Source organism: Pseudonaja textilis, chromosome 3 (assembly GCF_049901715.1).
Source record: "Pseudonaja textilis isolate UNSWEBS1 chromosome 3, rPseTex1.2, whole genome shotgun sequence".
Classification (NCBI taxonomy): Eukaryota; Metazoa; Chordata; class Lepidosauria; order Squamata; family Elapidae; genus Pseudonaja; species Pseudonaja textilis.
In genome coordinates, this window is record NC_141992.1 from 37,795,858 (window position 1) to 37,823,189 (window position 27,332).

The 27,332-nt window shown below is 36.9% G+C and overlaps 1 protein-coding gene across 1 annotated transcript; it reads left to right on the top strand.

The window, feature by feature from the left end:
* On the top strand, positions 1-27,001 carry RSBN1 (round spermatid basic protein 1). Its single transcript, XM_026712924.2, has 7 exons — positions 1-508; positions 13,564-14,234; positions 18,277-18,414; positions 18,716-18,858; positions 19,880-20,047; positions 21,173-21,281; positions 22,158-27,001. The coding sequence occupies exons 1-7, from the start codon at positions 52-54 to the stop codon at positions 22,500-22,502; spliced, it is 2,031 nt and encodes a 676-aa protein (XP_026568709.1). The 5' UTR covers positions 1-51; the 3' UTR covers positions 22,503-27,001.
* The last annotated feature ends 331 nt before the right edge of the window (positions 27,002-27,332 follow it).

Consider the following 27,332-nt stretch of genomic DNA (forward strand, 5'->3'; position numbering starts at 1 on the left):
AACCTTTACAGGCGCTCGGGCCATTTAAATGTGTGTGAGGGAGAGAGCGAAATGGCTGCGCAGGTCGCTGCGGTACGCGCCGTGTCCCGGGGCGCGGAAGAGACGCCTTCGCTGCCACTCGGTGACCGGCCTGGTCGACCGAGGGGTGGAGGGAGGAAGCGGAAAGGTCCTCTCGGGGATGCCGGGAGCTGCAAGAGGGCGAAGTTGAGCCAGCCCCCGCTTACGGTGAGGCCCTCTCAGGCAGAGCCGCCGCTGCCGCTGCCGCCGGCCTCCGTCCCCGGCCTCCCAGCGACTCCTGCCGTGCCTTCCGCCCCCGCTGGGCTTTTTACTTTCTCTCCGCTCAGCCTGTCCCCGCAGGCCCTGCACTGCGAGCGACGACATCATCACCGACACCGGCACCGTCCGGACAGTGGGGACTCGGAGCCTGGCCATTCCTCTGGGGAGAAGCCCCACAAGGGTAGGCGGGGAAGCTCCGGTGACGGGGCTCTCGGGCGGCCCAGCAAACGAGGTGAGTTGGAGCAAGGGGCCGGGACGGTTCGGACTTGGGGGGAGGGTTTGGTTTGTCGTCGGCCCCCCGCTCCGGACCAGGATGTTACTGCTTCCTTTGGGCGAGCGCGTTCCGCTCCCCTAACGTCTGTTGCAGCGACTCGCTCCTGACTTCGGCACGCCCTCGAAGCTCATTTCGAGAGGCCTTTGCCGGGCTTCTTTGACCTAACTTGACAATAAGGAATTGGTCATGAATTATGAACCCAGGAACGAAAGACCCCGAAGATTTGATAGTGGTAGAAAAAGGTCAGCGTTTCTATGACTTGGCGAATGAGGCGTCTTCTTACACTTGTCGGAGAGCTTTCCTTAAGTTTGTCACTTTCCTTAAAGGGAGGTTGCTGTCAACTCATGATCCGCGACAGGATCTTTTTTTATGCATTACTTTCGTGCTGCTTTTTTCGGAAAAAGAAATGTGTCTATATACATATGGAGAGAGGCATGCACGCATACATATAAATACATCTTCTCTAGGCAGACTGTAGGTAATGTATTCAGTTGCCAGTTTTGAAAGGTGATCTAAAGTTCATTTATGTAGTGCCTTGTTTCTAAGATTTATTTTGATTTCAGTTAATAGTGAGATGATTATCTGTTCCTTGAACTAGGAGATTATGTATTATGCCATAACTCTTAATTGGTCCAAACATGTTTGTAAATGAAACAAATTCAGTTATTGTATATGTTACAGTGGGAAAACTAATGGCTTTTTTGGGGGGGATGGGAATGAATATCAACGACTAGGTAAATACTGCAACATGGATAAAATAAATTTAAACTTGTTGAAAATCTTGACTAGAGGTTAAAGTTTTTAAACAAATATAATTCTGGTTTTGTTCTAATGTAGTTACTGTTGTGATTCTAAACGATTAAGAAATTGTTATGTGGATGTGCTTTGCTACAAACCAGTTGGGAGAATAAACATTGCTATTTTCATGTTTATTTTTTTAAAAGACAATGCTTAAAAGCACACATGTTTTCTAACTCTTAAAACAGTGTCTTAAAAAAGTTAGATGAAAGAGTGGATCCTCTCAACCTAAAATTTGCTACTGTGGGGAGGCAGAACATGTTTGTGTGGCAAACATTGCTCATTTCTGTAAAGTTACTATTTTGCTACAAACTATTTAAACAATTTATCCCTTTCTTATAGACAATTGGTTTACCATACGTTAGGATATCTTACCATCTGGTTCTTAACTTCATTACTACCTAGTATGAATTTAAATGTAACAAATATTTATATAGAATAAAAGAAATATTTCCTGTGCTTATGTTTTCCCACATGCTCTTTCATTTATGTTTTGTTCTTTTCATAAGTTGGTATTGTTTCAGGGAAGGATTTAATTTGTAGATGTTAATTATTTGGAATTACTCACTTACAGTTTAATATAAATTAGGGATTATACCTGTTTATAGCAATCAACATTTTGTAGATATGACTTCAAAATTTGAGTGTGCCTGTATAATTTAGGCATACAAACAAAATCATGACTTCAAAAGCAGAGATATAAAAATGGATTAGCTAAAGTATTTACTGGTGAAAAACCATTAGCCTAAGTATATTAAATTTGAAATGGTTTAAAAAACTTCTAATGTAATATTGTAGCCGTTGAACATAAATGCATACTGAAGTGAGGAATAACTAGTGAAGTTTTACTTTCCTGAGTTTTTTAAAATACAAATATATTAGATTATTGGATACAAACAACTTAATACAAAATGGTTTAAGAAATACTATAAAGTTATGTCTTCTAAGTTAAAGTAGCTGGAATGTTAAAATCTATATGCTGCAAAGTTCATTAACATCCATTCTGTGCTATCCTGTAAGATCTCTGTATGATTAACTCATATTACATGAAACATGTATATAAAAAGTTCAGCAATTGCTAAAAATAGCAGTTTAATTACTAATTAAATAGACCAATTTAGGCTATGATATATAGAAATATTTTTTTCATGATTATCTAGCTCCTTTGTTTGCATTATAAAAGACCACTCAAACCAGGAAATCACTAAAGTTGCTTAGTCTAACATAGACATACATAACAGCAATTTAAACCAAATATAACCTTGTGTAAACTCTTGGCTTGTTTAATGCTAGAATGAAATGGGTATAATCAGAAGTTCCTAAATATGAACTTCAGCTATGAAGTTGAAATGGGTATAATCAGAAGTTCCTAAATATGAACTTCAGCTAATGTTGATTTCCTAATAGAAGAAAAATAGTCCAGGCTCATTCCAGGTATTGTCTTAAAGAAAAGCTACCAAGCAACAAAGAATTCATAGTGTACAAAAGAAATGCTGAGGCCTTTTCTCAAAATACTGCTCAAAAAAATTGCATTGAAGAAAAGTAGCATCCGTACTTTTTGTTTCTCAGTGAACTTTCTTATGGAATTCCACTTATATTGAAAAAAATGGATATTTGGCCCTCTGCCATGTTATGTGTGTTTGTGATTGGTATGGAGACCTGCCTGCCTGATTTGGAGAGGTGGAAGTTGCATGTTGTTTAGGTAGGGTCTGGATAGTGCTGAGGAAGAGGCAGTGGTTGGTATAGTTTGGTACCAATATAAGAAGGAAAAAGAAAAGCAGCCAGCCATGGAAGTCAAATTGAGATTAGTAGGTAAGAGATTATAGTGAAGAACTGTCAAAATATTCTTGGAAATGTTCTCTGTTTCACATATATGCGATAGAAGTGTAGGCAGGTCAATTCAAATTAGCTAGGAATTTGAAAAATATTGTGCTATATATCTGTGCCAGTGGTAGTAGTACTTGGTTGTAAATAAAAATATCAATGCAATGATGTAGAATGGCTAAACCCAATGGCAGTAGATTGGAAGTATGAAACTTCTCCTCTCCCAGAAGCTCTTTAGGTCTTGCACCTGATTCTACTGCCTGCTTTGGTTAGTGGTTTGTTAGTTCCCGCTGCTGCTATCCAGAGTATATGCCTTACTTAATGTTTTCCTCCTAAACTTAATGCAGAAGAGATAGGGCAGACCACAAACTGGTATCACTCTGCTACAAATGTGGGGTGGGGGGGAGGGGAATAAAGACATTGGAGCAAAATAATACAGAAGTAATATAACTTCATGAACACAAAGTGTTCTACTTTTTATACAAAAACTGTAGCATAGCAGAACAAAGAAAAACAAAGATTAACACAATATCCCTAGCTAAACATGTTAGCCTGCTTTTCTAGAGATAGGTTTCCTGAACAGATATTCTTTCTGTCTCAGTTATTCTTGAATTTTCTGCTTCTGGAGATTTCAGTATTAATTTTGAGGCTGTTGGTAAAGTGGAAAGAACCCCAGTTCTTTTGCAAGCCTTAATAACAAATTTCTTTCTTTAGCTGAGGTCTTTGAATTCTCTTAGTTTTGAACAAGTCTTAAATTTTAAGAGGGGGAAACTGAAATGTCTCTTTTGTCTGTGTGACAAGCAGTATCTTATTTTCTTGGTGGTGGTGATTATCTTTACCAATCTTTCATCAACTGGCTATAAATGCCTGCTTGTAGTTTTTCATTAATAACAAGAGGGTTTACTAGAAATCTAATGGAACAAGGTGAATCAATGGAATATAACATCTGGATATGAATTTTATATATGTATCCTGCATATGTGCGTTATAACTAGCAAACATTGAAAGAATCTAATCTCCAGATAATAAATAAAGGTGGTAGATGTTGCCTACAACTAGCAATAACACGTACACTTATATAATACTTAAAGCACTCTGTAGTGCTTTACAACACTCTCTGGGCGGTTAACAAATGTCAGCATATTGCCTCCAACAATCGGGGTCCTCATTTTACTGACCTCGGAAGGCTGGAAGGCTGAGTCAACCCTGAGCTGGTCAGGATCAAACTCCTGGCTGTGGGCAAAGTTTGCCTGCAATACTGCATTCAAACCACTGTCACCATTTGAGGTAAGGATATACTCATCAGATCAAATTTATTAATCCTAGCTTTAATCTTAAATGGTGGCCATGATCTTGTCACAATATAGCATATTCATAATGCTCAGGTTGTTTTTAAAATAACAGTAATTGAAACTGATATAGCATGTATTCCATAATGTAAGAAAGGATCAACCAAGACAAGGCACAGAACAGCATATCATTTTAATAGGGTCCAGAGTACTGTAAAAGTGAAGAAAGCTTTCTTTAGGAAATGAAAACTCAAACCTAATAAAGATACCAAAAGAACACAAACTGAGGCAGAAAAAGTTAATAAAAGAATTTAATAAAAACAGCAAAAATAGATTTAGGAAAAATCTTAAAAACTACTTTTAATATATTCAAAATTTTGAATGTGAACAATTTGAAAAAACTTAAAACTTAAGATTCGTAAAAATAATGAAGGCGGTTTAAAAATCTAATAAAAACTGAAAAGTTGAAACTGAATCTAAAAATGCAATATGACATCAGAACCAAAAAGCACAGCTGAAGTTCAAGAAAAACTGAAACTGAAAATTGTGGCATTGTCAGGAAAAATAAGGGGGCATAAGCCTATGCAAACAAAATTTACAATTTAGAATAAATCATAAATTCTATAGGGATATTGACTCAAAGCACCATCAAAGAAAAATAAAACCCTGAAATTTGACAATAAAAAATTGCACTTTGCAGGAAGATAATTATACAACGAAAGGGGACACAATATAAAGTGCATAAATGCAATAAAAAGGAAAAAAATGCTACGGACATTTTAAATGTAATGGGATTAATAGTTCAAAGCAGTCAGAGAAAACAAATGTATCTGGGACTAATGTGTTGGATAGATTTTAACGTCAGTGTCTAGCCATGTGGCTGCTCAGTTAGCAAACATGCAGAATTACCTGATCAGTTTCATGTTGCACTAAAGAATGAAACAAATGAAGCCTGGATAAATCTGAAGGAAACCTATTAACAAAAGAAGAATTCATAACTGAAAGCTAAAGATCAATAACATGTTTGCCTACCTCATTCAAAATACTTACTGGAATAATAGTGAATTCACTATATGTTTATCTAAAGGAATTTCTAACTACCCAATTGAACAAAAAGGAAACTGAAAAATTCACAATGGAAAAAACATGGATTTATGTAGTATTTGGATTTATTACAAGAAGGCATTTGACTTCTTTCAAATGGCTGAATTATGAAAAGTATGCACATTTTTTGTATCAATCAAAATTTAAGATTTTGTAGAAACAAAAGCATGGAAAGCTTGAAAACATAATTAGAAAGTTAATTGTAAATAATTATAAATTATGTGGAGTCAAAAAGGGGGAACTTTCAAGGAGATTCATTATTGTCCTGATCAGACATGTACGCCCCAAGTAATTGCAAGGAGTTTTACCTAGTAAATGTAGGCAGTGGCCAACAGGGCATATGTGTAAATACACACACAAAACAGCAAAGCCCCAAATCCCTACCAGCTTGCCTACAGAGACTTTCAAATGGCTAGAGTTCAAGGCTGGGGACAGAAGCATAGTCGGGTCATACTGTAGAAATGCAGGAGTCCAAAAATGGGTCATCAGCCAGGTTCCAGGAAACAGAGTTTTCTTAAGGAACAGGTTCAATAGACAAAGCATAGAGCTCTGGCAAATAGAGTGATAGCTCCTAGTGGAGAACAGCTGGACAGCAAAGGCTCTTAAATGAATCACGGCCTTCTCATACAAGACGTCTTGCAGAATTCTTCTGTTCTGCTCTGTGCCCAACTCAGCATGCTTTAGGGAAAACAGTAGGACCTGAATCTAGCTCCTTGTTTTCTGCTGTCTCCAGCTGACTGAAATTTTCTTTGACCAAATTAACCTCAAGTGCTCAGTTTCCACCTTTATTTAATCTAGTGATCGGCTTATTGCCAAGCATGCTGAGTAAAGCAAATTATGGCTGTCAGTTTTCAAACAACATCCAAAAGTCTCTTTTTTCTTTACATATCAATGCAATAAAAAGATGAACAGGAATAATTACCTAATGATGATCAAATATTTAGTAGTGATATAATTTCTTAAATTTGTTATAATTGAAGTAAAGAAAGAAAATCAGTAATTCACAAAAAGTATTCAGATCATAAAAGAAACAACAGTCTAGCACAGGGGTGTCAAACTCAAGGCCCGGGGGCCATATCCGGTCTGTGGGATACTTAGATCTGGCTTGTGGGACCGCCCTGGAAACAGCAAAGGTCTGGTCCGTGGTGCTGCAGTCGGCAAAATCGGGCTCCCGAACTCTGTTTTTGCCTGTCACGGCCTCCTGCAACCCTCTGCCAGTGAAAACAGAGCTTGGGAGGGCTGCATGCAGCCCTCCCAAGCTCCGTTTTCACTAGCAGAGGGTGTTGTGGTCCGCCGGTGGTCTGTGGAGCTGGCAGCAGAGTCGGACAGTGGGGAGGAACATGGGCCAGTCCTTGGGTCTGGGGAAGGCTCGGACAAGGGATCTGCATCGGACACAGAGATGCGGCCAGGATCATCTGAGAGTTATATGTTAACTCCGGACCCTCCAGAATCTGACATCAGTGAAGCAGAGGAACAGTGCGTACTTCCGCAGAGCTGCCAGTAGGCAAGAACAGTTAAGACAAAAGGGGCAACTCAGGAGTAAGGCTTAGAGATGATTGGCCCCTCCCATAAGATATAAAGGAGGAGCAAAGGGACATGAGCCTTTGCAGGAAGCAACTTTGTTCATTCTGGACGGTTTAAAATCTGAAGCTCTGTTTGGCCTTGTACAGCTAATTGGCAATTTAGTCGTTGGCAGCATTTCAAGGGAGATAAAGGTGGGTGCTTATCAGCCTTATCCCGAAAGACTGTAGTAGACTTCAGTTGGACTATTTATAAACTGTTTGGGACTCATTATGGGCTGTGAATGCACAACCATTGAAATAATTTTAAAAAAGGTTTTTTGAAACGGTGTGATTGTTACTGTCTCAGGAAGCCTTGGTCAGAACAGAGGGCTGCAGGAGGCCGGGCAGCCAAAAACAGAGCTCGGGAGCCCATTTTCACTGGCAGAGTGCTTGGGACACCACAGTTGCCCCCAACCCGAGTGACATCAAGCTGGTCACACCCACTGTGGTCATACCCACCCTGGCCCCTGAGATCAAACACAACCCTGATGCGGCCCTCAGTGAAATTGAGTTTAACATCCCAGGTCTGGAACCTGAACAAGCTTGAATTTGGGATCTTAGAAACATCAGGTATTTTGTGCAACCAAATATTGTAAAAGGAAAATAGACTCAGTAAATTGCAAACAATTATTAAAAATTCTAAAATTTAACCCAAATGGTAGAAGTACAATCAGAGCCATCAGCTCATGGGCAATACTGATAATTCAGTATACTGCAGGAAAACTCAATTGGACGCAGATGGTTGATAACTCTGATCAGCAAATCAGAAGATTGATGATTGTGAGTACTGCCCTACATCCTCACAGTGATGTTAATAGATGATGTCTTCCAAAGAAGAGGCGTGGTGAGGACTTTACAGATAAACTTTGGAGAAAAGAAAATGAGGCCTTTATATTGCTTTGAAGCAAGTAAATAAACTTTTATTAAATGAATCACAGAAAAAAGAGCTATTTGTAAAAATTAAATGTAGGAGCATAACTTTATAAACAAACAGCTTGAAATAACATTAAAGATGTGGAAAACCGAAGCACCCTTTGAGCATTTTTTGAAGGATATTGAAGGAAATTACCAGAATATGGCAGTGGCTTAAGAATGATGTGCTAAAAATGGAAACAGAAAAATGCTTTTGCTGTCCAAGAACAAATACTATACACAAATGTCATCAAGGCAAAAATAGAAAAGATTCATTTGGATAGTAAATTCCAGTTGTGCCAAGATAAAGGTGCACAGTTAATAATTGGAACTGACAAATTTTACAAAATACTGAGATTTATAATAAAAGAACAACAAGATTCTGTAAAAGCAGTTTTTCCTTATCATGTTCATACAGTTTGAATGTCACTAAATACATGGATGGCAGTGATTATATTGGTTCTGTCAAAGATTTGGGGATTCAAGTGTACAGTATTCGTCATTGAAAACTCTTATCTTTAGTAGAAAACCTATCCTTTGTGGATAACCATAGTTATGAAATAAACAATATTTTTTCAAAGAAGAGAATCAAAAAATGGAGTACATTAGCAGTATATGTTGGTAAGTGATTTTTTTTTTTACTCATAACTGACCTTAACTTACTGGTAGGTAGTGAGTTGGCCAAGTTGTTAGATCAACTGAACTTGTGAGGGTGGTAACACTGAAACCAATTTTGAAGAGGTCCAGAAGGATACCTTTGAACTGGGTAATTTAGTGGGAAATGGGCTTCAACTTCAGTAAATGCAAAGCAATGCACAGGAACCATACCTCCCAATTTTTATATCTGAACTTTCTATAATTAGGAAAAAGATTTTGGGCTGATGGTAAATGGTTCAGTGAAGATGCTGACTTAAAGTATGAAAAACAGCAGCCCCCCCCCAACCTTTTTCCGTAGATCTAGGGGACACGGTCTTAGAAATTGGATTATTGAGGCCTGTTGTTTAAAAGCTTAGTATTACCTCGAGATTGTGGGCGACATACTTATGAATATCTGCTGTAGAGAAACAGTGGTGGGAGAGGAATAACCTTTCTACCTTCAGCATCAGAATATCTAAGAAGCATTTGGTTTGGCTTCTGTGAGGAATAAATTGCAGGACTGTGATAGGTTTTTAATTGAGTCAAAGTTTATTGTAAGATCTTTAAATAAATTATTTTTGCAAGATAGCCTGATTTTTCTATGAGTTTTCCCATCATTCTGTCTCTCTAAAAGTAACTCAATTATTTAAGGATTATAATATTATTTTATATAAATCTATATGTATAAAAGTGAAATACCGCTCATGCATCATCACAAAATCTCCAGAACTGTAAAATCTACAAACTTGAAATTTGGCATGTATGTTCCTCTTGGCTTGTAGGTCCTCACTAAGAAAGGATTTTTTGAAATGACCATCACAGCATTAGTATTTCGTATATTATTATTAACACACTCTGATGCTAAGGAGTTCTACACCCCCTCCCCACCTGAAAAGAAATCTGTTCCAAATGCAAAACACAAGCAGAGGAGAGGAGTTTCAGTTTCAGTTTTACAGCAGCAAGCAGCTTTAGTACAGAACAGTTGAGCTAAGCCACACCTAGGCTCCTTCCTGTCTCCTTGCTCACACAGCAAATACTGTTTCACTTTCCAAACAGCCCTCAACCCTCACACACACTGATAGGACGTTAGCCAGATGAATACAAAAGGATGCTAATAGGCAGAGCAGAATCCCTTCCCCTTATTTTTCTCCCCAAAAACTAAGCTCGACCACATAGTTTTGTAGCGAAGCAGGGGTATCAAGCTAGCATGATTATATAATGCCAAATAGAACTTGCTAATTAATTCTGTTAAGTGTCATTGGAATTCACTCTATTAGGTTATTGGAATTCACCCACAAGGCCTTTAAGAGGTTTTCTTCAAACTGCTATACAATTTTGTTTTGTTTGCTTTTTTGTTCAGAGAAAACATATTAATGAAAGAATTGAGATAGAGACATTTTATCAATATCAATACTTCTATCACTAGAAGTAAGCTGGTTGCCAGTGTGTTGCCAGGTGCAATGCAAGATGCTGGTTATTACTTTAAAGCCCTTTATGGCTTTGGACCATGTTATCTTAGGAACTATCCTCTCCCAGTTATTTCTACCCATCCAATTTGGTCATAGTTTGGCATATGGCTGATCCTGTCAGTCAAGGAATGTTGGTTGGCAAGAACTTGAAAAGAAATCTTGAACTTTGCTATTAGATATGTTGACAGCAATAAGAATGCTTTATTACTCTCCCTCCCTCCCTTCCTCCCTCCCTCTCTCCTTCCCTCTCTCCCCTTTCTCTCCCCTGCTGTAATTGCTGCTTGTTGACTTCTATGTTGTGGTCAGCCGGGAGCCTGCAAAGATGGCAGCAGAGTCGGACAGTGGGGAGGAACATGGAGCAGACGGGGAGTCTGGGGAGGACTTGGATGTGGGTCCTGCATCTGGTACAGAGATGGGACCAGGGCCATCTGGGAGTTATGTGCTGACTCCGGAGCCTCCAGAATCTGACAGCAGCAAGGCAGAGGAACAAGCGGAATCTGTTCCCAGTGCAGAGTTGCCAGAAGACAAGAACAGTTAAGACAAAAGGGGCAACTCAGGAGTAAGGCTTGGAGGTGATTGGCCCTCCCATAAGACATAGAGGAGCAAAGGGACAGGAAACTTTGCAGGAAGCAACTTTGTTCGCTCTGTTGGGATTAAATCTTGCAGCTCTGTGTGGACTTTGTACTCCATTTGGCTTTTTACAGTTAATTTGGCACTTTAGTTGTTGGCAGTAATTCAAAGGAGATAAAGGTGGGTGCTTATCTCGAGAGACTATTTGGGATTCATTATGGCTGGAACTGAACATAATTCCCAGCTGTTGAAATAAAAAGAGGGTTGTTTGGACTTAGTGTGTGGTTAATTACGGTCTCAGGAAGCCTCAGAATAGTTTGCTTCCTGACCAAACAAAACAAAGTTGCTTCTTGCAAAGGTTCATGTTCCTTTGCTCCTCCTTTATGTCTTATGGGAGGACCAATCACCTCCAACCTTTACTCCTGAGTTGCTCCTTTTGTCTTAAGTGTTCTTGCCTTCTGGCAGCTCTGAGCATATGTACACTGGGAACAGGCTCCCCTTGTTCCTCTGCCTCGCTGATGTCAGATTCTGGAGGTTCCGGAGTCAGCATCTAACTCCCAGATGGCCCTGGCCCCATCTCTGTATCGGATGCAGAACCCTCATACCAGTCTTCCCCAGACTCATGGCCTGGCCCATGTTCCTCCCCACTGTCCGACTCTGCTGCCATCTCCGCAGGCTGCCGGTAGACCACAACACTCTGTTTATAGTACGTGTATGTATAGTACACTGCTCAAAAAAAATAAAGGGAACACAAAAATAAGACATCCTACATCTGAATGAATGAAATATTTTTATGAAATACTTTATTCATTACATAGTTGAATGTGCTGACAACAAAATCACACAAAAATTATCAATGGAAATCAAATTTAGCAACTCATGGAGGTCTGGATTTGGAGTTACGCTCAAAATTAAAGTGGAAAAAAACACTACAGGCTGATCCAACTTTGATGTAATGTCCTTAAAACAAGTCAAAATGAGGCTCAGTAGTGTGTGTGGCCTCCACGTGCCTGTATGACCTCCCTACAACGCCTGGGCATGCTCCTGATGAGATGGCGGATGGTCTCCTGAGGCATCTCCTCCCACACCTCGACTAAAGCATCCCCCAACTCCTGGACAGTCTGTGGTGCAACGTGGCGTTGGTGGATGGAGCAAGACATGATGTCCCAGATGGATTGGATCAATTGGATCAATTGGATTCAGGTCTGGGGAACGGGCAGGCCAGTCCATAACATCAATGCCTTCGTCTTGCAGGAACTGCCAACAAACTCCGGCCACATGAGGTCTAGCATTGTCTTGCATTAGGAGGAACCCAGAGCCAACTGCACCAGCATATGGTCTCACAAGGGGTCTGAGGAGCTCATCTCGGTACCTAATGGCAGTCAGGCTACCTCTGGCGAGCACATGGAGGGCTGTGCGGCCCCCTAAAGAAATGCCACCACACACCATTACTGAACCACTGCCAAACCAGTCATGCTGGAGGATGTTGCAGGCAGCAGAACGTTCTCCACGGCATCTCCAGACCCTGTCACGTCTTTCACGTGCTCAGTGTGAACCTGCTTACATCTGTGAAGAGCACAGGGCGCCAGTGGCGAATTTGCCAATCTTGGTGTTCTCTGGCAAATGAAAAATGTCCTGCACGGTGTTGGGCTCTAAGCACAACCCCCACCTGTGGACGTCGGGCCCTCATACCACCCTCATGGAGTCTGTTTCTGACTGTTTGAGCAGCCACATGCACATTTGTGGCCGGCTGGAGGTCATTTTACAGGGCTCTGGCGGTGCTTCTCCTGGCCTTCCTTGCACAAAGGCGGAGGTAGCGGTCCTGATGCTGTGTTGGTGCCCTCCTACGGCCTCCTCCACGTCTCCTGATGTACTGGCCTGTCTCCTGGTAGCGCCTCCATGCTCTGGACACTACACTGACAGACACAGCAAACCTTCTTGCCACAGCTCGCATTGATGTGCCATCCTGGATGAGCTGCACTACTTGAGCCACTTGTGTGGCTTGTAGACTCCTTCTCATGCTACCACTAGAGTGAAAGCACCGCCAGCATTCAAAAGTGACCAAACCATCAGCCAAAAAGCATAGGAACTGAGAAATGGTCTGTGGTCACCACCTGCAGAACCACTCCTTTATTGGGGATATCTTGCTAACTGCCTATGCTTTCCACCTGTTGTCTATTCCATTTGCACAACAGCATGTGAAATTGATTGTCAATCAGTGTTGCTACCTAAGTGGACAGTTTGATTTCACAGAAGTGTGATTGACTTGGAGTTACATTGTGTTGTTTAAGTGTTCCCTTTAGTTTTTTGAGCAGTGTATATATTTTTTTCTAGATAAAACCACTATTTATTACAAACCTCTGTTTGCTATTATTGCTCCTGGGCACATTATTGTGTCACATAGTAAAGCTGTGTACACTCTGACATTTATACACACAAAAGATACTTTAATTTTCACAATGGATGCATGGCTTGAAAGCTAATATAACTAGCAGAGATGGCTAAATTAACTGCTTTAATCCAAGAAAAGAACACATTCAACATTGTTTCTGCTGATAACCCATTTCTGGATTTTATGCTTGAGATAGAAAAAAAAATGAAACTTTGACTTTGGGTTTTGCTGATTAGATATGTTTGTTGTTATAGAATGGCTAGTACATATTTATGTATTATGTATGTATAAATATGTAAAAGTGAAAAGCATTTTCTTATATTAAAGTAGCCAGTTTTAAAAAGTAAACCTTTATATTAACATTTTAGTGAAGTACTGGTGATTTATTGAAAAAATACATAATTTTATTAAATATAACTCTTGCAACATAAATATCTTATTTTCTTACTACTTTTAGAAACCAGAGATGAAAATGGCAAGACAGATAGATCTGACAGTCTTATTGTAAAGAAAATAAAGAAGAAGAAGAAGAAGAAACACAGAGAAGACATGAGGGGGAGGCATCTGAAAATGTACAACAAAGAAGTACAGACAGTGTGTGCTGGTCTTACCCGTATCAGCAAAGACACTTTGACTCCAGGGGAGAGTGATAATTTGGAAGAGAACAAGGAATCTTTTAGGTATCTAAAAGACGAACAGCTGTGTCAGTTGAATGTGGGCATGGAGGAATATAGGATACCCCAGGGGGTGCAGTCTCCATTTACTACTCACCAGGACCATTCTGTTCGCAACAGCTTCTTAAAAACAGGCACTAAATTTAGTAATTTTATTCATGAAGAACATCAATCAAATGGAGGAGCTCTAGTTCTTCATGCCTATATGGATGAACTCTCATTTTTGTCTCCAGTGGAGATGGAGAGATTTGCAGAAGAGTTTCTTGCTTTGACATTCAGTGAAAATGAGAAAAATGCAGCTTATTACGCTCTAGCGATAGTTCATGGGTCAGCTGCATACTTGCCAGACTTCTTGGATTACTTTGCTTTCAATTTTCCTAGCACTCCAGTGAAAATGGAAATCCTTGGTAAAAAAGATATTGAAACAACCACCATTTCAAACTTTCACACTCAGGTAAGAGAAATTTCCCGATACGCCTGAATTCTAATTTGAATCTGGTATTGATGATTGTAAGAAATATTACGCAGAAAGCTGAAATCCAGAATGCTGTTAGTGTCCAATTGCCGTTGCACACTGTGTGTCAAATACAGTTCAATATTACCTTCACACATTTCACATTCCATTGTTCCCTTCCTCTGTAAGGAATGGTATTATTTTTAAATTTTAAGACCTAGATATAGTGTGCTTTTACTGGTAATTTGAGTCTTTGGTGCCATCACAACCATAAGGATTGCATTGTTGAAAAATGGCTGATGAGAATGTCCTAGTCTCCAAGAGCAAATATCTAATAGTATAAAACAGATTTAAGATTTAAGTTTTAAATGATGGAAAACAGAAATTGCCATCACAAAGAATAGAAAAGTTTTGCAGACGAAAAGTAATGATACTCAGACTATCCTTTCTGCCACCTTACCCCACAAATCCTGCATTTTTTACCTTCATTGGTTTGTGGAAGAGGTTAGGGAGGGCATTATCTTCATGGTTTTTATTTATTTCATTAAATTTAGTGTTGCCCAAGTCCAAATGATTTTGGATCGCCAAATACAAAGAAAGAATCCCCCCCCCCCCACCAAAGTAAAGAATAAAAAAAAAAACATGGTGAAGCTGGTTTACACTTCAAAACATCCCACCAATATCCACCATCCATTAGGGAACTCTTCGGTCACCATACCTATGCATTGTTCCTGGATGTTTCTGTACAGAATCATAAAGTTCAGGCCAATTTTATTAAGAGGGTGGATTTTTGGCCAAATAAATACATTTTTTTAACTTCGTGGTTAAGTAGGCTTTTTTTGTTAACAACATGTAAAAGAACTTGAGTCATACTCTAAACTGTATGCCTTATTGCACAGACTAGAATTTTTATTAGGTTTGTTTTTCTTTTTTGCTCTGAAATCCAAGTTTCATATTGAATTATCAAAGGCCTAGAATTTTTAGAGATTATTTTTTCCCTCAAATAGAAAATTCAATTGCTTCATGTCAGTTGTGAAGATATATTGACAGCTACTTATCCAAGCAAAACAGAAGGATGTACTTGGAGCTGGAGATTAGGAATATATCTCTTCCTTACTCACTTTAATAAGAAACTACTATAGTCTAAATATTCATTTGACATTTACAGGAATAGTCAAAAATATTGGTACCCCTCCACTTTTTTTCAGAAGATCCCAGTTAATCATGAAATATGCTGAAACTGACACAATGTCATCCATCAATCTTTGTTCTCTAGTCCATAGAGCAGACACTTTGCCTTTGATATATACCTATATATTTTCTTGCAAATAATAAAACAAATGAAAATGACATGAGTATCATTAGTGGGACCTAATTCAATATTGCATAGCATACCTTTTTGAAATAACATCTGCAATCAAGTAATTTCTGTAGCTCTGAATAAGACATATATATTTCTCAACCAGCAATTTGTTCCATTCTTTTATAGCAAATTGGTCCATTTAAGTTTGATGGGTTCCTTCTCTCTTTCCATAGAGGTTAGATTGGATTCAGACAGGATACTTCAGAACAATCCAATTTTTGTTTTTCAGCTATTCTTGGGTTCTCTTAGATGCATGCTTTGGATCATTATAGTGCCAGAGGATCCATGATTTGTGACTGAGACATATTTTTCTAATATTGGGCATTATTTTTCCTCCAGAATATTTTGAAAAACTAATTTAATTGAGCTCTGCACAGATTCAAGGCACTTGGTATTGAACCTCCTCCATGTTTTACATTAGTTTTTTTTTTCATTAAGAGTATCATTTTTTTCCTTCAGTTAATACAGAGTTGCTGATTTACAAAAGGCTCTAATTTTGTTTCATTTTCTGGAATATTCTTCCAGAAGAACTTGTGGCCTTCAATGTGCAATTTATCAAACTCCCTTTTTTGTCTCTGTCTTTCAGAAGTGGAGACTTCATGGATTTTCTACCATGGAGGCCACTTTCAGTCATCTTTCAGTGATGGATGATTTGACTTGATATTGTTGCACCTTAGTCTTGGAGGTCAGCTGTGATCTGTTTTGAAGTTTTCCTGGTTCTTTTTCCACCATTTTATACAATCCTTCTCATCAGTCTAGGTCAATTTTCCCCTTGCAGCTACATCCAAGGTGGTTGGTTGGCTTCAGTCCCATGAACCTTGATAAAATTAAACTAAACATGATAATATTAACAGGTCAGAAGAACGGGAAACTCTTTGGAGATGGTTTTGTAGTCTTTATCTTTAGCTCACTTGGCTTTTTCGTTTCCTTTCTGCTTTTCTTTGTTTTCTATGTTCACTATGCTGTGCACAGTGACACAAAAAACTTGAGTACTTTTCTCCATTTTAATAGGCTGAATGACTGATTATGAGATTGAAGGCACTTGTGTTACTAATTAAAGTAAATAGTCTACTTGAGATCACTAAAATCTGATAATGCTTTCTAAGGGATAGCAATGATTTCATTTGTTTTATTATAAGAATATGTCCATACACACAAACTGTATTTTTACGGACTTTGGAATCAAGAATGGTAGATGCCATTTGCTTCTGTCAGTTTCAACTTACTTTATGGCAAATAGAGATTCTTTGAGGAAAAGTGAACAGGTACTGTAACTATATAACTAGATACATATGCATTAAACAATATTATTGTTGAACCATATAAACCATGTAATGTAAAATATTACATGTAGCATTTAAAAATGTGTAGGGATGAAATCCAGTTAAAGTTGTTATGATGTTTAAATTTCTCTTTCTTTTCTGAAAAAATTGTACACAACTGGCATACCATATCTTAAACTGAACTGCTGACATATAAATTGATCATGTTCCTTTATGTTTATGTACTAGACTAGCTTTGAACAAACATGTGACTGCCTATTTCTTGTGGTACTTGACATAATTCTACATCATGGATTAATTCAAAGAAATCACTTCTTTAAAGTTAACGATGTATAGAAACTCTCCTTCCCGATAGATACTTGTGGATTTGTTTTCTTAGCAAGGAAAGAAATCTAAAGTATTTTGATTATAGACTTTGGATTTTTGTTTAACTGTGGAATTGGTGAATGAGAAAATATCTCTATTTCACTTAGTACTTTAGTATTGCATCTTGTTAAATGGTTTTATACATAGTTTATAAGCCTTAACTATAGCTTAATTTTTTTTAATTCTAATTGCTGTATTAGTGTTGTACTGATCTTTCATTGCACCACCATCCAGTGGTGGTATTCTACCGGTTCAGCCCAGTTTGACTGAACCAGTAGTAAAAAATGCTACCAGTTCGGCCCAACTGGTAGTAAAAAAATTTCCGATGATTAGCTGGGCAGGAAATTGTAGGATTCTTGCTTTCTAGCTAATCTAAATCACATGGCACAACTGATCCTCCCTTGCTTCAAAATGCTTCTTTTTTCAGCGTCCAGGAGACTTCCCTGAGGCCCACTAGGCCAAAAACAGGGCGCGGGGTGGTGGTGCTGCTAAATAAAAAAAGAAAGAGAAATAAAGAGGGAGGTATGGCAGAAAGAAAGGGAGGGAGCAGAGAAAGAAAAAAAGAAAAAGGAGAGGAAGGAAGGACCACAAACCTTGGCACTAGACACAGCTTCAGAGGATGCTTTGAAACAGCACAGCAATCCAGGGCTGGAAGGTACCTGAAGGTCATCTAGTCCAACCCCCAGTCACATGACCACATAGCCATGCCCACCCAATCACATAACCACATAGCCATGTCACCAAGCCACCCCACCAAGCCACACCCACAGAACCGATAGTAAAAAATTTTGAATCCCACCACTTGCACCATCCTGAAACACAGCATACTGTACTTATTCTATGATTAAGCAGAGTGAAGTTTGTATTTGTTGCATTCTTCTGTGCAATTTACCTGTAAATAAGAGGGTAATTTCAAGCTCAGATATTTGTATGTTCTGTATATAATCAGTGTCAACATTCTTGACTTCACAGGAAATGTATAGATTACTTTAATGCTGTGGAATAAAATAGTTTTTTTTTTCTCTATAAGGTCAGTCGAACGTACTGCTGTGGAACTTACAGAGCAGGTCCGATGAGACAGATCAGTCTTGTTGGAGCAGTAGATGAAGAAGTTGGAGATTATTTTCCAGAATTTCTTGATATGTTAGAAGAATCTCCATTTCTGAGAGTAAGTACTAAAGTTTACTTTTGCTGATTTAAGTTTTTACCAATGTTAGCACTAAATTGCTGGTAGAATAAAAAGTACGAAAGCATTATTAAACATTAAGAGAATAGTTAAATAGAAAAGGAAATTTGTGATTTTTGTCTAATTTTATTGTATGACAGAATGTAATAAATTATACTGAAAACATAAAATTCTTAATGACTGTATACAAATTATATTTTAATAAAGAAATTGTTCTTCTGTTTATAAGATGTCCAAAGCACTTCATGTCGCTATCTGACTCGTTTTCTTTTGTGACATACAGATGACTTTGCCTTGGGGTACTCTTTCAAGTCTCAGACTTCAGTGTAGGTCACAAAGTGATGATGGGCCCATTATGTGGGTAAGACCTGGTGAACAGATGATCCCAACAGCTGATATGCCAAAGTCACCATTCAAAAGGCGCAGGTAATCTTTTTAGATGGGAGGGAGTTTGTACCTCTAAATTTTAATTTGCTGATCTTATCAGCAAAATTGGCTGTTTATTATTCTGACAACTTTCCGAAGCTTAATTGACACATGTGTAATTGTAAACTTTCCTTCCAATATAGTTGTGATAATTTTGTACATGTTTTTTGTAATGCTCCCATCCCTTTCCCTTCTGTCAATATCAAATGTTGTATTATAAACTCCCAGGATGCAAGTTTATGTTAGGGAATGCAATAGATATTGATGGAATATCTATATAAATTTAAACTACAGTTTCCAGTTCAGTGCACCTAATATAAACTTTATTTGATTTAAAATATATTTTCATTCAGGTACTTATATTTACTGTCATATTGTCATACTGTTTCTGTAGATGGTAAAATATTAAAATGATATTGAACTGTATGAAATCATTAGTGTTTTAAGAGCAAGACAGTAAAGACTCTCTGTGTCGTAGCTGCACATTGTTACATTATTGGTTAGTTTGATATCCTGTCTTTACTTCAGGAGCTCAAGGCACTGTGCATAGCATTCTAGTGTGGGTTCTCCTGGTGCCTTTGAACTCTCAATTTGCATCAGTCCCGGTGAAGGTTCTGGAAGGCTGCACACTGCCAACTTTTAAGTTCATTGAATTTCTGCGATGTAAGCATTTGTTGTCTGTGTATTATATTTAAGCTGTGAAAAAGTTGAAGTTATCTGCAACACTTTTCTTTCAAAAGGCCTACTAATAGTGCATAGAATAATCCCTGGTATATAACATCTGCATAAACTTTTTAAAAAGTGGCCTTTTACTGTTAATCCTTTACTGTTTTCCATTTTAATTAATATTGTATTTGATTATATTAGAATTAAATCCCCATTTATCGAAGTAGTGCCTGTATAATGATGTGGAAAAGTTAGGATAGCTGATTTTCTGTTTTTATGACATTTTATGACATTACTTTTTGTATAGCCCCTTCATAAATTTAATAATTATTTTCTTTTTAATTCCATTTCATAGATCTATGAATGAAATAAAAAATCTCCAGTATCTACCTCGGACCAGTGAACCCCGTGAAGTTCTATTTGAAGACAGAACAAGAGCGCATGCTGATCATGTTGGGCAAGGGTTTGATTGGCAGAGTACAGCTGCTGTTGGAGTTTTAAAAGCTGTGCAGTTTGGTGAATGGTAAGAGTGGGGGTTTATAGCATTTTAAAACAGAGATGTGTTGATTTTTAACAGAACATACGTTATATTAATGTTTCTGATACAAGGCATTTTTGCTATACAAATACAAAATCCAAATTAATCAGAAAAATCTAATCTTTGAAAATTCCCGGAATGGGTTTTTTTTTTTTAATGCAAAAGGAATTGTTTTCCTAGTACAGTAGACTTGCTTGTAGAAGGATATTTTGAGATGGCATATTTGGGATGAAGTCTTGAATTGAGGCCCATTTGAAAGTCAATTCTGTGGAAGCTGCAAAAAGTATTTAATTATATGCCTCCATAAAACTGCTACAGTACAGGCTGTTGTTCTTTGTACACTTGTAAGTCATATCCTTTATCAAATTGGTAATGGGGAATAACAGTTGGATTAGACAGTGGTTTGCTGTGAGCAGTTCACATTGTTGTATCACTTTCTCTGTACATGAGCTCCCCTAAATCAGGAACCATTGTCGGGGCAAATCCAAGGAATATAATCTTTAATCGTATCAAACATTGTCCTGTCTTTTGGGATTCTTTTTGATTTCTGAGTTTTAAGGATTTAGACAATGTTGTAAAGAGATGTAGATTACTGTATTGAACCTTAACTTCCGGACCTATTAAATCACAACTGGTCCTATATTAAGAAATATGATCAGTGTACACTTGCAACTGGGATCCTACTGCTTAAAGTGACAGATAGAAGAACTTGACTGAAGAAACCTGTGTGACTCTGGGGAGCTATGTGCCAGCATCAGACATTCTATGTTATGTAATTAGAGCTAATTCCATAACATATATGGCATTTTTCTAAATGGCTAATGATGCCTTCCTTGAAAGATGTGGTGACGTGCCTCCTCGATCAGGCTGCTGTATGTCACCATCAGTCCTAATGGACTATGGTAGTATAAAAATACAATAAATAAACCATCGTAGAGGAAGGGAAATAAATTGTATTTTATATATACATGAGTTTACATGTCCTATAATATATAAAAAGGAAATATTTCCTAGAGGTTGATGAGAACATTGTTTTGCTATTGAATATGTGGAATTTTCAAAGTTTAACTAATATTCTCAAACATACTTTTACAATCTTCATTTCTCCAGGAGTGACCAGCCTCGTATAACCAAAGATGTTGTTTGTTTTCATGCTGAAGATTTCACTGATGTAGTTCAAAGACTTCAGTTGGATCTGCATGAACCTCCAGTATCACAGGTAGTCTTACACATTATTTCGATTTAAATGCTGTTATATTTTTCCTGAAAGTTTTCTTTGTTGATCCTTGATTATGAAATAAAGTCTCCAGAATAACACACACATGCTTGAAATGCATAAATAAGTGGGGGTTGGGAGTTGTATTAGGTCATGTTTCTTTAAAGAGAAACAGTTCCTCAAACTAGCATAACCCCATCCTCTTAAAAAAAAGGTTTCCTCATTGTTTTCTTCCCGAGAGAAGAAGCCATCAGTTGTTTGTGAGTAAGACAGGTTTTGCCTGGACTTTTGTCCATAAACGTGTCCGTTATTTTTTTTTAGCAAAGAGTGAACTAGTTTGAATAGTAGAAGCAAGATTTCTTAAGCTTGGTTCAGGCTTTAAACCATGTTGATTTCAGAAGTCATTTTATATTTAAATATTTGCTGTTTTAAATAGATTTTTGCTATACTTTAAGATATTTTTGTTTTATTTGTGTGGTATTATTCTAAAGTGTTTTGAAAAGTAAGATATAAATTCTGAACAGAGTACTGGTTCTATAGACATGCTTAGATGTTCATTGTGATAAGAAAGGCCAAAAAAGAATTGTCATACTTGGGTTAAATTTTAGATTAAAGTTTTTGACAGTTCCTTAACTTGGTCCCACTCAATATTGAAAAAATAGTTATAATTGATTATTAACACTCCAAATTGTTTGATTGCTTCCTATTAGAATGGGAATTTCCTTTATTTGATCTATTAGCATAGTAGTAGTTTCAGTGTCATTTAAACTTCATGTTGACTTCATCACAACAACTGGTCTTTATGACTTATAATAATATATAGCACCAAAAATACAATTTTTTAATCTTACTCATAGTTATCTCTTTTCTTCCCTTCAGTGTGTTCAATGGGTTGACGAAGCTAAGCTAAACCAAATGAGACGAGAAGGGATTCGTTATGCCAGAATCCAGCTATGTGACAATGACATCTACTTCATCCCTAGAAATGTCATTCATCAGTTCAAGACAGTGTCAGCTGTCTGCAGTTTAGCTTGGCATATAAGACTCAAACAATACTATCCTGGGGCAGAGGATTCTCAGTGTATGGAAAACATTTCAAATATGGACACGGTGAAACTGGAAAGTGAAGACCAATGTGTACTTATGAAAAAAGAGTCTGAAGAAGAAAGAGAAGTACAGACTGCAACAGTAGCATCACCATCACTGTTTTCACCCTTGTCATGACTTGTTCTGCAACAAGATTAGCTGGTTGCTCCTTCCAGCTTTTAAAACTAGAATCAGATCAGCAACACAATCCACAAAAGGATCATATACTCTTTCTTGTCTGATATGTACATAATCATACATTTTTAAACAGCTTTTTAAAATTTTGATGTGAAGTTATAGTTTTATAACTGGGTTATGTTTTATTGGAGAAAACTTGCCTATAATTCTATAAAGAAAGGTGACATTCCAAAATGTCAAGCGTATCTTTTTTACACAGATTATGCAAAGTTAGAGTTGTATTTTATTCCCTTAGTACAGCATGTAGTAGTGGACTACAACTTTTTGCATTTCTTTTTTTAAGGGATGAGGTAAATAATTCAACATCTCAATAGTTTTCCTTCAGGAATATCAAGTATTTAACACTTGATAAGTCTGATAACTTTTCATCTATTTTATCTTTAGCTTTCAGCATAAAAGGGATGGTTTCTGTGGCAGATTCACAAAGTGACTCTCCCTCCCATTCAATTAATGGCTTGAATGAAAGAGAAAGCACAGCACTTTTAATGATCAATGACATTTGTATGTGTGAGAGTTTGAAAGCCTGGAGGAAGCTCAAGTTACCAGCAGTGTAGATTAATCCTTAATTGCTTAAGAAGACATTCAGTAAGAAGTTGATGTATGAGATTAGTTGCAGAGTGTATGATCTTGTTGAAATGAAATTACTGATACAACTCTTTCGTGGTCCTCTGCTTTTAATGTATATTGGAATATTTTTTTAATATCTTTCCGAACTGCATAACTTAATACACTAGTGTCTAATGAAAGTAATTGTTAGCAGTCTCTTCTATGAAACTGCTATCTTTGAGCACTTTAAGGCTTTACAATATTTAAACCAACTTGGTGGCTTGTTTAATTCACAGTAGGAATCTTAGAGGGAAACCATCAACTCCTTCACATTGAGGCACTTAATATAATAGGGCAGGCCTATATCTCCTTTATTCTTTGAAATTATATATAACTGATTCACAATAAACTGTCACATAATCACATATGGATTGCTACTTTTGCAAGTAATTCTTGGATTCTTTAATGCTATATTGGAAGATTAAACAGCACATATTAGTATATTCAGTATAATTGGCTAATGTTATTTAGCATTCCTTTAATATTTCCCAGCATTAAATAGATTCAGCTTTAAATTCATTGTATACAGAACAATGTTAGTTTTGAATAGTAAAATGAAATTGCCCCCCTCATATGTAGGATCTGAACTTTATCACGATTTAATCAAATTTATTTGTATTTTTTAATCTGTTTTTAATGTAGAAGAGAATGGGAGTGCTACACCAATGCAAGTCAAGAAAGCAGTTGTGGGAAAAATGCAAATATTTGTATGTTTGTAATAGCAATTACTTTGTGCAATATTGTTTTGTGTAGATTATATGCATATTAGCACCTCAGTATAGAGGACACAGTTTTAAACAAATAGCAAAATAATCAGAAAACTTTGCAGTATTTAGATAGAACTTGTATTACTCCTGATATATACATGTTTATGTATTGACTTTGGTGCAGTCCTGAAGACAAGTAGAAAAATTTTCAACAAATTGAATTTCCATATTGAAGTGGTAGGGACTTTCTAAATAATCTGTGTAAATAAGGTGTTTAGGTTGAAACCTTTTTACAAAAGGTAGTGAGTTCTTATACAGGAGTGTAGCTTTTAATGAAAAATTCTAGATTGATCAATACTGGTTCAGAAAACCTCTGTGTACTCTTGCTTTTTACATTTTTTTTACAGTTATCCAGAATTTTCAAAAGCTGTAGCTGGCTGTCCTAAGTAAAATTCTTCATAGACAATATGGGCTTCAGTACTTCATTTATGTTTCACCAACTCCACATTTTTGCATTTTTCTTCCACTAATTTTCCTCGTCTTCCAAACTTCAATTTCCCACAGTTAAAGTTATGTAAATAACAAATACAACTCCAGATGTGTCACTTGGATATTTCAACTGCATTGAATTGCACTGTGTGCTTGCTATATGATCACTCAGGAGTTGGATTTAAAAAATAATTGAATGAAAAACTGTTTATTACTTCGCTTATCCTGTTTTTGAAATATACATTAGAAAATTATTTCAAATTCTACAATCTAGTAAGACATAGAATAAGATGAAAATAGTAGTTGGAATCTAAACTTGCTCCTTTGAGAGCAGAAAGAGGTTTTTCTATTGGCAGAGGGAACCAGGATTCAGAGAATCCATTCAGCTAGAGGAAAAAAGTTTCCCAATTCTCCAGAGCACTTCTTCATTAGGGGAGGAGAAGAACTGGCAAAAGAAAAGAATTGGCCAAAATTACCAATACCCATTTTTTTTTCAATGTGAACTCCATTGTGCATAGGTCTGGATCCAGTTCAATAACCTTAAAGGTTTTTTTGTGTGCATCACGTTATAGCAATAGGCTTACAGGATAAGCCTTTTTTTAAAATTAAGAAACAACCTACTAAAAGTATGTGAAATGAGTATTCATGACTTTGCCATTCATCCATTTTTAGATTAAATAAATGATTCTGAAGCAGCATCCCACATCTTTCCAGTTCAAGAGTTTTGTGTCAAAATTTTATGGTATTATGTATAAATGTATTCAACTTACATTTCAACCATCAAATATATTTTCTGTCACCTATTTTGATTTAATAGTACATATAGTCTTTACTGCAATTACTTTGGCCACATCTTTACAACAGTTAAAAAGTATGAATTGTCACTATTACTGCATTCCCTAGCAAATACCAAAGAAGTCTGGGCATGAATTTTGGTGTATCTGCCAGGACTCTGCTTATTTCTCTTTATGCCTATAGTTCACCTCATACTGCTAGACTGTTTTTCCTAGAAACTCCTAAGATTCAGAATTTAAGTTTTTTCAGGAGTAGGAAGAAGGCTCAGTCGGAAAGCCTAGTGCATGCATCTCACTCTGGCTCAGTGGTTAAGATTCTTATTATAGGAACAGTTAAAAAAAAAAGCACTACAACTGATGTACTAATCCATGTATATTCTAGAGTAAGAAAGACCGATACAAATACTTGAGTGAAAATAATCATAATAGACCTGAAAAAGTGAGTGGCAGAATGGTTTGACTTAATGATTTTGTTTGAGAACATAATATTTGCTCTTGGAGTAGAAAAGATGAAAATTAATGTCTCAGGAAGATGTGGGGAGTGATTTGTACTGATGTGATGAATTCAAAATGTTTATCTTGATACTCTAATGCCTAGTTGCATTGCAAAGGGATTTCACTTAAGCCTGACAGGAAATCTTATTTATTACATTGCAAAATATGTGGACATTATATAGTTACAAAATCAAATGAAGTGTAAAGGCAGAAAAATCTACATTTATTTTATTAGAAATATAGACAATTTGGGAAGACATTCATTTCTAATATATACCATTGTTGAATACTAGTTAAGCATTCATTATATTTTATCTTTCAATGCCATTAGCAGATCCACAAAGGTAGTTCTTATTTAAAGATCCTGAGCAGCTCTTAAGTTGGAAGCTGGGTAATTTCTTTTGTTTTAGTAAAAATCTATTTCTTTTTAAATACCAATGAAAAATATGTATTCAAGACAGGTTGTACTGGGCTACTGATTCATTTAGCAAATCAATAAAAGCAAAATTAACATTTAAGTGAATTAAATATTTCACATTCTCCCTCACGTATTTCTGAGCATGAAGTAATGTGTAAATAATTGACATGTTCTCTTCCATGAAGATGGAACATATGGAGGTTTCATGTGAAATTAAGGAATACTTCCATTACAGATTTTATCATATAATAAAAGGGCTCGTTAGCTGTTTTCCTATTTTTGAGGGTATAACATTTGTCCAGAGACAAGAAAGTTTATAGTCAGAGCCCCAAGATGCATATAACTTTTTTTTCCTCTCATGCTGCCATTCATATGCTTGAATTTATTCTGGGTGGTGAATTATCTTCACTTGTGGCACAATCCAACCAAAGTTAAGCATCCATAAGTCCCATTTATTTTGAACGGTAGATAAGCAGGTGCTTAATTCTCCATTGAAATCAGTGGAACTTTAAATGTGTTTACTATTGGTGGGATAGCACTCTTTATTTCCTTATAAATGCTATTTATAGCCATATTGGTTGTGTTTGAAGGTTGCTATGAATAAGGATATTTATCCTTCAGCTCCTAAAATTTTTGTAATGTGGATAAACTCTATGTTGGTCCAATAAACAAATTTCCAATAATGTTATGGCCTTCCATTGATATACATAATATTTTTAGGACTCAACAGCAAATGTAGTTGATAAGGGGCTTCTTTTAATCTAGCACTTTCAATTCTGTCTAAGCAAATACTTATCTTTACATGTTGTATAAAATAGATTTGTGTAGTGTTTTGTGATTAAATTCAGTTTTGATTGGCAGCTAAGATATTTTTCTGTGGTTTTAATAATCTAAGGTCTTTGCATATAAAGGATATGTACAATTGCCTGGAAGACTGTTTTTGTTTTTTGCTTTGTGTGGCCTTAGTATATTTATTGACATTTGAGCAAGTGTTTTAAAGAAGTTTTTATAATAGTGTAAACTGATGGGAAAATTTTAACCCTCTCTGTGAATAATCCTTTGACACAGTGCATTTCTTTTGGTAGGTGACTGTACAAGCGTATCACTGTCAAAGCTATTTGTTTAAAAAAAAGTACAATGGAATGCATAGAATTTTTCCCCTGTAAAGTATTTTTTTAATAAACAGAAGTCTGATTTGTGCTTAATTAAAATGCCTGTTTGGTAGAACCCTGTGCTACAGAATATTGGGTACAATGGAATA